This window comes from Pararge aegeria, chromosome 12, assembly GCF_905163445.1.
Source record: "Pararge aegeria chromosome 12, ilParAegt1.1, whole genome shotgun sequence".
Lineage (NCBI taxonomy): Eukaryota > Metazoa > Arthropoda > Insecta > Lepidoptera > Nymphalidae > Pararge > Pararge aegeria.
In genome coordinates this window covers 10,383,587-10,399,168 of record NC_053191.1, presented here as the reverse complement: position 1 = coordinate 10,399,168, position 15,582 = coordinate 10,383,587, and the positions used below count along the sequence as shown (strand labels likewise).

At 35.3% G+C, this 15,582-nt stretch overlaps 1 protein-coding gene and 1 non-coding gene across 3 annotated transcripts; both read right to left on the bottom strand.

The window, feature by feature from the left end:
- Nucleotides 1–452: 452 nt before the first annotated feature.
- On the bottom strand, nucleotides 453–14,290 carry LOC120628365 (separin). Of its 2 annotated transcripts, none has more exons than XM_039896697.1 (14): nucleotides 14,043–14,290; nucleotides 12,542–12,676; nucleotides 12,248–12,314; nucleotides 11,274–11,446; nucleotides 10,056–10,229; nucleotides 9,123–9,265; nucleotides 8,003–8,130; nucleotides 7,045–7,399; nucleotides 5,809–5,977; nucleotides 4,798–4,933; nucleotides 3,977–4,156; nucleotides 2,535–2,680; nucleotides 1,795–1,936; nucleotides 453–548 (listed from the first exon to the last, which is right to left on the bottom strand). In XM_039896697.1, exons 1-14 carry the CDS (start codon nucleotides 14,158–14,160, stop codon nucleotides 545–547), a joined length of 2,070 nt encoding a protein of 689 aa, XP_039752631.1. In that variant the 5' UTR covers nucleotides 14,161–14,290; the 3' UTR covers nucleotides 453–544. The 2 variants fall into 2 exon arrangements, with proteins under 2 accessions (XP_039752631.1, XP_039752630.1); XM_039896696.1 differs by lacking the exon at nucleotides 14,043–14,290 and adding an exon at nucleotides 13,040–13,175.
- Nucleotides 6,379–6,460, bottom strand: Trnas-aga. Its single transcript has one exon. It is a non-coding gene; the product is annotated as a tRNA-Ser (tRNA).
- Nucleotides 14,291–15,582: the final 1,292 nt, after the last annotated feature.

Here is a 15,582-nt window from a genome sequence, read left to right as displayed (position 1 = left end):
GCTAAAATATTGTATTTATCCAATAATATATGTATAATAATTCTTGTATTATGAAAAACGTATTTTTATTTAAATTCTAAGTGACGTATTTATTTTCAGTAAATAACCTGAAAAAATTAGCCAGGACAGGAAAAACGCCTAATTCAAAATAATGACGTCACGTCTACGTCTATATAAACATAATTTTTGTACCGCCAAACTTGGAAAATCTCTGCGTATATTTCGTGATTTCAAACAATTTTTTTTATCAAGCAGTAGTAAAAAAATTATAGCTTCTCTTACACACACCTACCAACGTCGTGCATGATGAGTTTTTTCAAACTTTATGAAGTAAGTTCAATAATGTGTCTACAAAATACCAAGATTTAAATTGACTCGACACGATTGATGCCGCAATAAGCGGTGGCGACGAGTATGTTTTATTGGTTAAAATGTAATAGTAAAGTAGGGTTATTTATTTGTATTATTATAAGTTTATTTAATAAAAATATTTAATCATAAAATCAATTTTTATACAATTATAATGCAATCAGCCTCAAATAGTTTACCTGAGAACAAACAAAATATATTATTATTACTAGCTCCTAAAAAAAAAGAAGTCCAAAACGACATTTGTAAAAATACCTCCAAAGTTTACGTTTGTTTGTTACTTCTGCTTTGGCGTAGTTTCCAGTGTAATTACAGCCAAATGAGGCTTACCATCTATGCCTCTGGTGAAGACAAGGCGGAACTTAGTAATGCCTTGCATTCTCTGTGAAGTGTTACTCTGGTTTGAGGCGATGGTTTTTCCACTTGTACGGGAGCTATGCTGATGCGCTCGAACGTAACAACGTTACCTAGGTCCATTTATTTTTGGAAGTTATTTATACAAACTGCTGCCCGAGGTTTCGTCCGTGTTTTTTAGTTATTCATGAACAGCGTATATTTTTCCGTAGTAAATAGCTTATGTATTAATCCAGGATATAATCCCTCTCGGTTCCTAATTTCAGCCAAATTAATTTAATGATAATAATAAAATGTTTATTTGAGAAATTTAAACACCAACATCACAAACCAAAATACGAATACAATAGTGTAACTACTTAAACTCGGAACACTATTATAACTAAAAACACACAGTTAGTTTTGAGAATAAAATAAAAAATTAAACAAGCTTTTAGAAAGCTTGTTTATTTTTTTCTTTTATTATATGTGGCGTTATTTAACCCTAACGCAGAGTAACGCCTTAGGTTAAACCTGCACTAGCAGTGAACGCTAGTGCTGATTTTCGAGCGTTCTCACTTGGCATCACATCGATTTAGTATTTTTTGCCTTTCATGCAAAATAATACTAAATCGATGTGATGCAGTAACAAATATCCATCATCCATCCTTACAAACTTTCGCATTTATATAGTAGAAAGTAGGATATGGCCCTCATTGTAAAATTTCGATAGCGCGATGAAGGATCTTTTGGCGCCATCTAGTTTGGTAACGTGGAAACCGCTACACGCTTACCATCAGGTTGTTCAGCCTCCACTACCTCGAGAGCTCCTCCAATCACCCCTGCCAGCGCGACAACGCGGAGGCACAAATGGTGACATCGATGACTCAAGGCCCATCGGAATTAATAACATCCCCACGCGCGCCGACGACGACTTCGCTGACAGTGACGCTGACATTTCACGGACACGACTAACCAACAGGCCCAAAGCCAATGATGGCGGGCCCTAGCCCCTAGACAGGGGCTAAAACAACAAATACCAGGGCAGGGGAGATGACCCACACGCAGGTTGTTCAGCTTGAACATACTCACTTATCACGTATCCTGACGGGAAGACCGCGTGCGACCAGACTGCTGGCGATCATTGTAAAGCTGGTGGCTCCTCGGGCTCGACTTACTGCTAACAGTAAATCACGCTCCGGGCTGTACTGGGATTTCTGCTCTATGCTCGTCTCTGAAATAGATCAAATAACTTTTTACCATATTGCTCAAAAAGTTGTACATCGTGCGGAAAGTTCGATTTTACGCACTAGTGCTTTTTACTTTTCCCTTTTTTTATTATTCAATTTCTAGTTAGCCCTTGACTGCAATCTTACCAGATGATAAGTGATGATACAGCCTAAGATAGTAGCGGACTAACCTATTAGGGATGTGACAGTTAAATAAATCCAATGCCCCCAGTTTCTACGTTCGTTCGACACAGGTAGTTGGTAGGATGGTAACTAGCCACGGCAGAAGCTTTCAACCATGCCCAGAAAAAATCCAGATAATTTACCGTTAATTTAAGTCATCCTAGGATTTCAATATATACTACCTGTTGCCCGCGTTTTTGTCCGCGTGTATTACTGATTTTCACAAATCCCGTACGAATGTATGTACGTTTTTTTGCCTGGGATAAAAAGTAGACTTTGTTACTATCCGTTCTTTTAACTACCTCCAAATCAATTTGATTGGTTGCTTAGTGAGGGCGTCAAGGAAGGCCAACAAAAACCCAGTTTCGCATTTATAAAATAAGCAAGGAATGAGGTAGGGAACATTAAAAAGAAACTCACCAATTAGTCCCTGACTCCATTTCGCCTTCCCTACACTCTTCCAATCCACAGGTGCATCGGATGGCACGTAGAGAGAAAGAAGTGTGCTCACCACCTTATCAACTTCCAAGTCCGTCACTTCCCAAAGCATACCAATGACGATTGGGCTAGCAACAAATAATAAAGTCAGCTTAAGATCGTGAAAATACCGGATTCGATTTCAGTGTGGAATGTTGCGATATGCAATTTTTTTGCAGTTTTTAATGCATTTAAGTAGTTCTCGTGTTCAAAAAAAAAAAAAAATTGTATTTATTTATTTAAGTCTCTTTTATGTACATCAACCGTAAGAATATATCAGTAAAATTAGTTACCAAAAAATTAACACGACAAAACTACTCGTACCAAATGTCTTCACATATTATATTAATTTTTTAGAACATTTTAGGAGAGAACTAAATATTTAGCAGCACTCAGCACTTTAATAATTTTCAAGTGCAGTACGCGCCATCTAAGTTGACAGCACTGAAATAAGCTAATGGTGTTATTTTACTTCGTACATGCACAGTTGATCTTTAATTGCTTAAATTAAAACGCACATAACTCCGGAAAAGACCTGGGGATGCGTGCCATCTTTTTACAATACTCTTTCGCAGTATTGTAACTAGATGGCGCTCTTTCGATTCCATATAAATCGTAGTTAACTTTTACGCGATCGAATAAGTAAACGTAGGTAGCAAATCTTACACTAGGCACTCAGAGAAACTTCAAAAATAATTAATTCCCAAATAGATGCACAGGGGATCGAACCCCAGACATCCCACTTATAAGAACAATGCGCTCACCACTGCGCTAGAGAAGTCCTCAAAGATTCCGTATGGGTCAATCAGTGGCGTGCACAGGGTTTTTGGCCAGGGTATTGTTAGGTTCGGTAATATACGGATTTTAAATCACCGTCATCCCACATAAATTATTATTATTTAAAAATGTTTTATTACTTTAAGAATGTAGAACTTGTTACTTTTATTGATTTTAACTACGTCAAGAATATTTATTAGATTTTTAGATGGTTAGTTGGCTGATTTTAATGAAACCAGCCAATGACATCGATGCAGAAAAACATCGACCAATTACAACCCACGGTGGCGGTGGGGTGATTGGACCGACAAAAATAGACATCGACGTTGATGACGGGTCAGTCGGGTAGTGGATGGGAAGGTGGAAAGACGAATACAAAAAGTGTGTAATATTAAGAAGAGAAAGGAAAAATTATAATTAAAATATTAAAAGAAGAAAGTTGTGTTTATTTTCACTGACCCTTCAGTATGCATAAAGAAGGAAGGTGCCATAAAATGGAAAAATTCTTTGCATTTATGAGTCATACAAAAATTTTAGGGTATGCAGTGCTTTTGTGCATGTATAAAGTGCACGCCACTGGGGTCAATAGTTAAGGCGTGTATACTCACCACGACGCTATATGCAAGTGGTGATGCGCCCCCGAGGGCGGAGTCCTGCCCGGCGCGCGGCTGAGGCGCACGGAGCCGCAGCCTGACAACAGTGCGGTGGTGCGGCCCGAAGCACCCTCGACCCCGGCGCCGTTCGCAGCACCCTTCGCGAAGTGACACCCGTCGCCGTGACCACAATACCTATACAGATACAGACGTGCTTTTCACATCATTCTTTCGACACTGCTTTACTACAATATAAGGGTATGCCTTATGATATGCTCGCTCGCAAGCTACTCTTTTTCGAGTATTACTTGAACATGAGAGTAAAATGGATCTTATGTGCATTGCATTAAAGTTCAAGGGAGTTGTTTCAGAAATGTATGCAGCCTTGACTAGGTGTTTGTACACCTATTCATAATGTTCGGGTATAAATAGTCATGAAATACATCTGTATAATAATAGTTAGTCTGCCATGTAGTTATCTTTAATATTTAAAATAAAAAGTAAGTTGTTTAAAATTGTTTAAAAGTACAATTCTATTGGGTTTCTGTTTTTTTTCCTAATACTCTGGCCTCCGGTGGAACAATTCAATGCCTACAATTCTTTAGCTCGGGCTGTTGACAGATCTTTTCTCACTGGCCAGAGCATGTGAAAAGCCCGAGCCATAGATTATATAGGTGATAAAAAAATCCCACATAAAAATTATTACCTATCATTATGTTACGAAAATTACAATGCACCTTTGTAGAACCAGAATTAATAGCACAAAAACAGAACGATTGTTAAAGAACTTTTTAAGAAGATGGTTCGAAAATAATCTGAATTAAAAGAAAACTCACAAGAATATATCGGAAGTCGAAAGATAATCAAGGAATTCTTCAGGCGGAGGAGGCTCTCCGATGTGACCGCTCCACGATTCGCACCAATACTTAACGAAAGAGCTCATCCTTAGCTCCATGCGTTCGAGATTTTTGTCTGTAAGATAAATTTTTTGTCTAGTTATGTTTGAGGAATTGGTAGATTTTTTCAGTGCTCCAAGACTGATGAAATGCGATGATGGTAATGCTTTACAAACATTTATATGATTTAAAAACATTAACTCTCAGTATGGATATACGTTCTGAGGCATCTACACGAAAATGGAAAAAGATTTGCTAATTGGATAAACTATTATTTTTTGTTTAAAATGAAAGAAAAATTATTTTTAAGAACGAGCAGTTCTGAATTTGAACAAATTTGTTTAGAAAGGTTTACTATTACTAACATTGTCACACATCACAAACATGAAAAAGTTTTCTAACATTTTCATCAACATTTTCTAACACAAATTTTGGTTACAAAATGTTTACTAATGTTTTAAACCATTTTTAAGTAGCGTGTGGCAGCACCATCACATAAATCTATAATTTAATCAAATAGAAATTGTAACATTTTTCATCGTAAAATATAAAATGTGTCGAAAATATTACATTGTCTTTCATCAAATTACTGGTTTATGCCCAAATCACAGATTAAACCTAGGATTGCTGCTTTTCACCTGCGTCTTTAGAGACATAACTCTTATCGTAGAAGTCGCAAGGAACCTCTTGTAAACCATTAATTGTGCAATTTTGATTGTTTGGGTTTTACAAGTTGAAAGGGGTTCAAACCGATTAGGATTATTGTTTTTAATATAGCTGCCACACCTTAACAGATTAGCCCACTAGCACTTTAAACTGCATCATCACTTACCAATTCTCTTACAAAAAGGCAGTTGTCGAACTGCCTTTTTGTAAGAGAATTAGTAGTTTTTAGGTAGTTTTTGTCTGTTTGTAAGAGACTTGCACTTAAAGGAATAAAAAAAAAATTACCTGGATTTATAACATATCGGCCGATATTAGGTTCCGCAGCGAAATACCCATCAACAATTTTGTCTTCATGCTCCTTATACAGGCTGTACAAGAAGTGGATGTTTTCTATCCGCGAAACTGGCTGGTGATTCAATATGGGCAGGGTTTCCCATGGAAATGTATCTAACATCTGAAAATAAAATCGGTTTTTATGACAAAAGCATTAAGCCAATAGAAAATAAAATAAATGATTTAATTATATCTCTATTCCAACTAAAAAATTTAAGCCACTTTGAACGCTTCTTTGTTTCCCCTGATTCTAGAATGTTTTTCCAGGATGAAAGTGGCCATATACGGGATGCAAACTACTGGCCCACGGGACTCCTCTCATAATGGTTATGGTCCGTCAATTATTAATATAAAAATATCCAAAAAATATATAAATATTCTACGTTCATCTCCAGGATGAAAGCTATGTGTGAGCAAATTTTTAAAAATATCAAACAGTTAAAAACATTTTTACATTTACTTTATACAATTTTTTTGCACATTTTAAAATATTTATGAAAAAGGTTAATAACAAAAAAGATTCGCAGTCGGTAGGATTCGAACCTACGCTCCCAGAGGGAATCTGATTTCTAGTCAGACGCCTTAACCGCTCGGCCACGACTGCTGTTGAAGAGTAAAGTGAAAATATCGTATGTACTTCATTCATGGCAATACGTGTGTGAAGAGAAATAAAGGTATTATAATCATATTGGATAAGCTTTTTTTTTTTTAATTAAATTAAAGGTGTCATCTTTATATCATGTGACAGAAATTGTTTATTATTTCGGTGAAAGTATTTATATGGCCTACTATTTGTATAATAGTAATAATAGTTTAATATTTTCAGGAAATATTCCCATAGAATACATAAGATTAAAATACTTCGCTTTAAAATAGAAATTGCATATATTGTATGGACATGTTAAATTTTAAACGAAATGATGATTTTAAATGAATAATTACTTTTCCTAGCATAGCATTCTACTTTTCGGTATCGGTAGACTAGAATTGCCATAAAAGCAAATATCACGAAAAATTATACTTTATTTTAATTAACAACTATATAAATAATTAAAGCCTAATGTAGTTGAGATGTGCCATAAATCTGCACTAAGTATTTTTAGTTAAATTTTATATGGATGTAATTTTACTTATTGGCAATTGTATGCAGGCAAGGTTGCTAGGAAAATAATATAATAAAGTACTTACTTCATCGACAATAAGTATAACAGGATGTCGTTTCGCCTTCCGCAACGCTGTCCACTCGTCGCCATCTTTAATCTGAGTCGCTACATCAGAAAATGCTTTTATCCCATCCACTATATTGAAATGGTGAATTTTCTCGAAACATTCCGACAAGCACTCAAAACACAATTCGTTTAGAAGTCTAAACTCTTTACTGCAGCTCTCGCAGTTGGTCAAAACTTGTCTAACCTCATCAGGGTTGCCATGTTGAGTGAGTATCATTCGAATGCATGACTTGATTTGTTGTGAAGACAGCAATATGCTGCTTCCTAGTAGATTGTATAGCAATGTTTTTTGTTTCGACGTTAACTTTATGAACCTGCAATGTAATAATTTATCTATTCCATACAAACAAACAAATAATACAGCTAACGTGACAGTAATGCCAACCAAAACATCTTATTGTGAATGAAATGAGCAGTTTTTACGCGGTAACTGTCACGACTATTAATAAACCTCGTATTAAAAGACTATTTCAGTCATATATACCCCGACACTCCGTTTTGCATCATCCACCCAAGCTATAACAACTTCATTTGCTGGACTCATTAGGGTCGTAGTCGTCATTGATTTAAGCCAAACAACTACCTCAAGAATTAGGCTATTAAATGCAAAAAAGAACTTTATTAGTTCATGAGGTTAGAGCTTTTAAGCAAAAAAAAAACCACATTTGTTCAATTCCTGAGTTGGGCTAAAAATTGTTATTTATTTAGTTCTCTGCCAAGAAAATTTAAGCCAGTCTGACGCTAACAACTGAGAACAGTCTGAAAAAAAATGGCGCTTGCCTATTTCTTAAGACCACTAGATGCTTTAATTGAAGACAGACGTGCCCCTAATTTTCGTCCCTAGTGTTACTTTAGAACACGATACCTCGTGGGAAATGTAAATTTAGGCGCGCCAAACTATTAAAATGATTGCTTACCCCCAATCAGATATAGCAGTATCAACTTGTTTTATCACTTTTTCCCTTAGTGCAGAGTCTTCGAACTTTCCCGTTAGAAGACTTGACCATCCGCCAAGCCACTCCTTGTACATTACATTTATTACACTCTGAAAACATTCGAACGGTAAACATTGTAACGGTAATTGTTACTTAAAACCGCAACAGCTGTTGCGGTTTTGAGTGACTGAATTAATTAAAATCTCTGTAAGCATCTTTGGTTTCTTATATCGATGGGGGTTTATTTAAAACAAATTGCAAAGTGCAACATTAAAATTGTAAAAGAAGAAAAAGAATGCAATAGAATACCTTGTTTCTAGACTTTAACCCCTACTTCTGGCAATCATTCAATGCCAAAATAAGTTATGCTGGCAGTCACAAAATTATTATTCTGTGCATCCTGAAACTCACATGAGTTTATTTGAACGTTGACTTACTATATTATTATATTATCTTGTCACTTCTATCATTGTCTGAAACCACGATCGGAACAATAACAGTCGAGTCAACATTGAACATGGCGGTAATCTCGTGAGTATGGCGTAAATCTCCAGATTATCGTCATGTGGAATAGTAATGTCAACAATTATTGCACGGCGCACTGATCGATCGACTAGCACTATATCACATCTATTAGCTTATTATTATTGACGGCAGACTGGCGCAGTGGGCAGCGACCCTGCTTTCTGAGTCAAAGGCCGTGGGTTCGATTCCCACTACTGGAAAATATGTGTGATGAGCATGTATGTTTTTCAGTGTCTGGATGTTTATATGTATATTCTAAGTATCTATGTATATTATTCACACAAATATTCATCAGTCATCTTAGTACCCATAACAAAAGCTACGGTTACTTTGGGGCTAGATGGCGATGTGTGTATTGTCGTAGTATATTTATTTATTTATTTATTATCCTTAATATACATATTCATTTCTCTTTGTTATACAGCATTTCTACCCGATCATAGGCAATCCTGCCTAGCTGTTTATGAGAAAGAAGAGGATTGACACGGTCGTAATAACGGACAGATAGACGTACAACTAATCGTGCATCGAGTCTTTTTTCAGCCAATTAATGACCGATTACCGTTGTAGGGCATACCTTTATCCTTAGATCAATATCCTCACGTCTACTCCAATAGTTCTTTATCAGCCTTTTATTATTTAAAAACTGTGCTTTCTCGATGGTGTTGTAGTTCTCGATCAGCAATGAATAAAGCTCTTCAAATAGTGGCTTTTCCCCAACTGGAATTTATAAAATATATTAATTTAAAAGTGGTGCTTTGCTAACAGTGCTAGCGTATTGAGCTGATAAGAACTTCACCTCAAAGTTTTTTAAGTTATGTGCGTTTAAGTAATTAAAATATCACTTGCTTTAACGGTGAAGGAAAACATCGTGAGGAAACCTGCATACCTGAGAGTTCTACATAATGTTCTCAAAGTTGTGTTGAGTCCACCAATCTGCACTGCGCTAGCGTGGTGGATTATAGTTTTAACCCCTGTTCACAGTGGGGAGGAGACCCGTGCTCTGTAGTAGTAAATTTAAAACGCATAAAAAAATTTGGAACAGGCTTCTCTCAAACTCTCACATAATATTTAAAAAAAACCAATGTGATTGTTCGTTCATCTGCAGAGCTACCACGGGCAGGAGATAAAAATTATATCCGTCGATTGTATCCCCTAACAAGGGATATAATTAACGTTCTAAAGCACGGAAACATGGAATAGGAGAAATTTACCCCCATTTATTATTACACATATATTATTTGGGTATTATTTCCACTTGTGCGCCACTGGTCAGGGATTTGCTAAAGCTGTGGGAGTAGATACATTTTTATGCATGGGAGCTTGCAGTCAACGGCTCCCTTGTAGCGGAATAAAAATGAAACAAAGCTTATTATGCTACTAAATTGCTCTTAAAAGTCTCAACGGGCACCAGCCCACCAAGAAAAAAAAGCTACAACTAACTTACCTTAAACAAATCTGCAGTAGTAGAAGTAAGAAGAAGTAGTAGTAAGAAGTAATAGAGTATTACCTTTCGTTATATTAGCTGGTACTTCCACAGTAAATGGCTCAATATCCGTATGATCCATGTAGTCGTTAGTCAATAGAGTTAAGTATATGGAACTTATTTCGGTTCTGTATTCTGTGAAAGGCTTTAGGTTTTCGTTTGGATTGTAGGGTGCTGTCAATTGTATTATTGTCCATTCTGAAATGAATTTACAAAGGTTTTCGATTAGAATTTCTATTTAATTCAATACAATAGAATAGAAAAACTTTATTGCAACACAACACAATAAGAAAAAATACAAGGAAAACAGTAATAGTACTTAGTGCCAGGGTGCGGCCTTATCACTGAAAGTGATCTTTTTAAGGCAACCTGAGGGTACGAAGCCGAAAAGTGGAAAGATTACTAAAATCTCACTATCAACTTGTTACTGGCCCTACGGAGCTCCAATCTCCTCTTGTTATGAGAAGCGTTTATGTCTTAGTCCACCTCGCTGGCCAAGTGCGAGTAGATGACTTCCCAAATCTTTGAAATCATTGTGGAGAAATCTCTGACATGTTGGTTCCCTAATAATGTTTTCCTTCACTGTTAAAGAAAGTTATATTTAATTTCTTAATGAACATAATTTCGAAAAGTTAGGTACCGGGGAGCAAACTCTCCCTGAATGGAAAGCAAAAGTTCTAACTGCTATCACTTTATATAATACTAGCTGTTGCCCGCGACTTCGTCTGTGTTTGGTTTTTGATGTGACATTAAATTTAGTTGTACTTCTAAAAAAATTTTAAGTTTTCAGTATCACTAAGCCTTAAATAAGTGATTTGCTGCTGTCCGCTGAGGAGTTCTGTCCTCTATCTCCAACCACAGTTTGGGCAAAATTAAACACATATACCTCTGTAGTACACAAATAATTATTGAAATTGGTTATAATTTTTCGGAGTTATGGTGTAAAATCGTCAAACACTTTCATCCCCTCTCCCAAAGGAACCGAGCTTAATGTCGGGATAAAAAGTATCCTATATTACTTCTAACACTTCCAAGAATATGTGTCAAAGTTTCATGAGGATTGGTTCAGTAGTTTTTGCGTGAAAGGGTAACAAACAATATTACATTCACATTTATAATATTAGTAGGGATTTTTAACAGCAAGTTTTCAAGTCCTGGAGAAGACAGGTCACCACTGATTCAGGTCAACATTCAAACGGTTGGTCTGTACCTCAGTAAATTTCAGATGATGTAAAATTTTACCTTTAGGAAACTGTTTCAATATCTTTAGAAAATTGTTTACGTTGTTCTCAGAGCTAAACCTCATATATTTCTTATGTAAAGGTAGTTCGTCAGGTTCATAATTCTTGAGGATCTCTGTGACTTCTTCAACATCATTTGGTAATAAATTGAGGAGACTCGCTTCTTCTTTTGTTCTGAAATAAGATAAGATGTATAAACCAAGAACCTAGAACTTTATCTAACCCTAAATCTCAAATATTAATATATTTGCCTGATAGAACCAAACCGGCAGCATGTGCTTTAAAGAATACTGCTGCCTATGAATATCAACATATAAGCCACCATGTGTTTCACCATCTGTTTGACTTTGAAAGAAAATATCAATTTTTAGTTTTAAATGAGCACTGTTATTATAAAGCAGTTTTTTTTTAATAACCATATATTTGCCTGATAGAACAAAACCGGCAGCATGTGCTTGGGATTTAAAGAATACTGCTGCCTATGAATATCAACATATAAGCCACCATGTGTTTCACCATCTGTTTGACTTTGAAAGAAAATATCAATTTTTAGTTTTAAATGAGCACTGTTATTATAAAGCAGTTTTTTTTTAATAACCAGTAGAGCTACACCACCAGCAGATAATATTTTTTTAAATGGTACATATTGAAGCAGCTTAGCCCTACGGGCTTCATGATACTGAAGATCTAATTTTTTCTGCAGTGCAAATAAAGTAAAAAAAAGTAGCCCTACTTACCTCAAGATGTCAGAGATTAAAGTTTCTGCAGTGCAAGTAAAGTGAAGGTGATTTGATAGTGGAATGCAAACATAAAAATCTACATTATTGAGTCATGTAAGCATATAACAAGCTGTAGCTGTTTTTTTTTTTAACAATAAAAAAACAGCCCTAAATTATTATAAGAGGCTTTCCATTCCAATATTTGTTCCATAATATAGGAAGCAATAATAAAGAATTGTCTTATATTAATACTCACATTGTATTTGAAGAGATTATATTTTTCACAGGTTTTATATATTTGGTAATTTTGCTCAATTTGTTACCTGGAAGTTCAATTGAAAAGTAACTAATTACTCAGGGCACAAGGTGTTATATATATATATATATAATATATATATATATATATATATATATATATATATATAGCAGGCAGATGATGTACAACGGCACATCTATCTCCGAGACAGCCAACAAAGATACGCCACAACCCGTTTTAGCACTTTTTAGCTAAACAACTATATGTTTATTCCCATGAAAAATTTAATATCACCTGTGTTTTGTATCTGCTCATCTCTGTAAACTGCCAAGGTTCTTACTGATGAGGACACAGCTTCACTAAAGTGAAAAGCACACTCCTTTTCCATACCATCAGCTAAGCATTCTTCAGCCATGAGCTTTCTGCCACCTGAAATTATATTGAATTTGCATCAGGATATTAATTGTTTATTTATTTAATATATCTTTGATGAAGTTGAATATCAGCAACATAAGACTTATTATTTTGCTGCACAACAATGCAATCTACTTCAAAACAACACTATCCTCACTACTGATACTATGTCATGAGTCTATATAATATGGGCTACTGGGCACAGACCAACTCATAGTGCTTATTCCCACTAAGCTGTTCAAATAAAATATATGTTGCTAAATGAAATGTTGAAACCCAGATTAACATCTTGCCATGTTGCGGAGGTCAGATAAAGGCAAAATAAAATACATAATATAAGCTCTTTTGAAACATCAAGTCATTAGAAAGTCAACTTACTTTCATAATTAGGTCCGTTAGGTGTGCATGGAATATCTGTTACATACTTATTCAGTATATGTTTGTACGCTGGCCCCGAGAATTCTATTTCATTTGTGAAAACATCAAAATCTTCCATTCTCGCATAAAATTATAAATATCTCAATCATTTTCTAAAAGCAATCAGGTATTTGATTGCTTTTAGAACAGTAACCTAACAGTGAACAAATGCCACTGCACGGCATGGGCAGAAGACAATTAAGACCTCGGCTAAAGCATAAAAATATATCTTCTCCCACAGCTTTATCAACTCTCAGAGCACTGGCGAACAATTCATTTGTGAAAACATCAAAATCTTCCATTCTCGCATAAAATTATAAATATCTCAATCATTTTCTAAAAGCAATCAGGTATTTGATTGCTTTTAGAACAGTAACCTAACAGTGAACAAATGCCACTGCACGGCATGGGCAGAAGACAATTAAGACCTCGGCTAAAGCATAGAAATATATCTTCTCCCACAGCTTTATCAACTCTCAGAGCACTGGCGAACAATTCATTTGTGAAAACATCAAAATCTTCCATTCTCGCATAAAATTATAAATATCTCAATCATGAACCAAGAAAATAAATAAATTAATTATTTGTTTGCACGATTCTACTACCAATGTGGAAGGCAGATTATACAAAGAAGAAGTGAGGAAGAAACTGAGCAGCTGCTCTTTTCCTACATCAACAATTTACTTTTCAACATAAATTTTTCTATCTAACCTTGCTGTATTAAGTGTTTTAACATATTGCATAAATACATAAGGTCAGTTACCTCAGTATCCAACGTGCGTTAGATTTACTATTACGAATAGAACTTGAACTAACTCGCAGTATATAAGTGGGTGGCTGTGTCAATAAATTAAGGTTCTAGGATCTCAATACTGACGTTGTATTTAAGTTGCCAGTAGGCGCAAATTTCTCGACTCTCGCGTTTGTAAAAATAGTTTATCGGAAACTTAGAAAGTCAACTTACTTTCATAATTAGGTCCGTTAGGTGTGCATGGAATATCTGTTACGTACTTATTCAGTATGTGTTTGTACGCTGGCCCCGAGAATTCTATTTCATTTGTGAAAACATCAAAATCTTCCATTCTCGCATAAAATTATAAATATCTCAATCATAAACCAAGAAAATAAATAAATTAATTATTTAGCAATACATTTACATATTTTTAGGTATTATCACGTTATCAATAAAGGTTTATTATTTATTTTTGAAATTGAAGTTGAACTCTAAACGCAACGGACTTTTTCGGTTTTGTCAGTTGACAGTTGTCACTTTTTTATCGAGTTGCTTTACGGCTCTGGGCTGTAGTCATTTTAAGTAGCAGCTGACAAAAGCTCAGACAAAGGACGTCTGCAGAAGATTTTTATTTCTAAGACTATTTCATAATTAAAACTAAAATTATGCCAATCAATCAAGAATTAGGTTTGAATTGACTGTTTTCCGTGCAACATTCACTCTTCAGTATAAATGCTGACTTAGGCGCAGGTAAACTGCGCAAAAAGTCAAGCATATCTAATTTACAAAATGATATTGTCACATTTCAGCAGTTTAATAATTTTCTAAAAGCAATCAGTTATTTGATTGCTTTTAGAACAGTAACCTAACAGTGAACAAATGCCACTGCACGGCATGGGCAGAAGACAATTAAGACCTCGGCTAAAGCATAAAAATATATCTTCTCCCACAGCTTTATCAACTCTCAGAGCACTGGCGAACATGTGGAAATAATAATAATATCCAAATAATAGAAATTTAATAAAAACGGGGTAAACTTCTAAATTTCACTCGTTTCGTGGGCACATACATTTTAACCCTTATCAGGGGATATAATCGAGTAATAAATTTTTTATTTCCTGCTAGCCGTGCTGGGTCGTCTTTAATCTTTTAACTAAACGCATAACTTGAAACTTGACACTCCCAGTGTCAGTTTTATACCACCTCCACAATGATACGCCGATCCCTAAGACCCGTCTGAGACGGATTCGGTTAGCAACTGCTAGAAATATAACTGAATATGAAGGCTGCAAATTCCTTCCTCAGTTCTCTTTAAGTTCATTAAATATAAACACTTAATGGGTGTCAATATTCAACTTATCAAGTCGGCTTCACCTTCAATGAAGATGCCAACGTTAGTCAGTGAGCTTACAAATAGTACGTACTCGTACCATAATTATTCAATGGCGTTGGTTGAAATGTATGAACCTACCTATTTTACTGATCTAATTTATTTTATTATTCCACCAACAAACATACTAGCAGCATGGTGGGCCTAAACTCTTTCCTGTAATCTTGAGAGCGGTTGCGGTACAAAGACTAGGTACCTAACGATTAAAGAATAACAATTAAAGCGCCGCGCCGATAATGAATGACAAAGACGTTATGATAATATATTGAAATTCCTAAAGCATTATGCTAGCCGCATGCTAATTATTATGGTCGGCTATGTGTAAACACTAAGAAAGGTTATGCTATTATGCAATTTATAAGTTGAATACTTTCACATATA

Coding starts and splice junctions, on each gene's coding strand:
- LOC120628365 (XM_039896697.1), bottom strand. CDS start 14,160: ATGGAAGATTTTGATGTTTTCACAAATGAAATAGAATTCTCGGGGCCA. Junction 4,934..5,808: donor CCGATATGTTATAAATCCAG/GTAATTTTTTTT, acceptor TTTATCTTACAG/ACAAAAATCTCGAACGCATG. Junction 4,157..4,797: donor TCGACTTCCGATATATTCTT/GTGAGTTTTCTT, acceptor GTATCTGTATAG/GTATTGTGGTCACGGCGACG.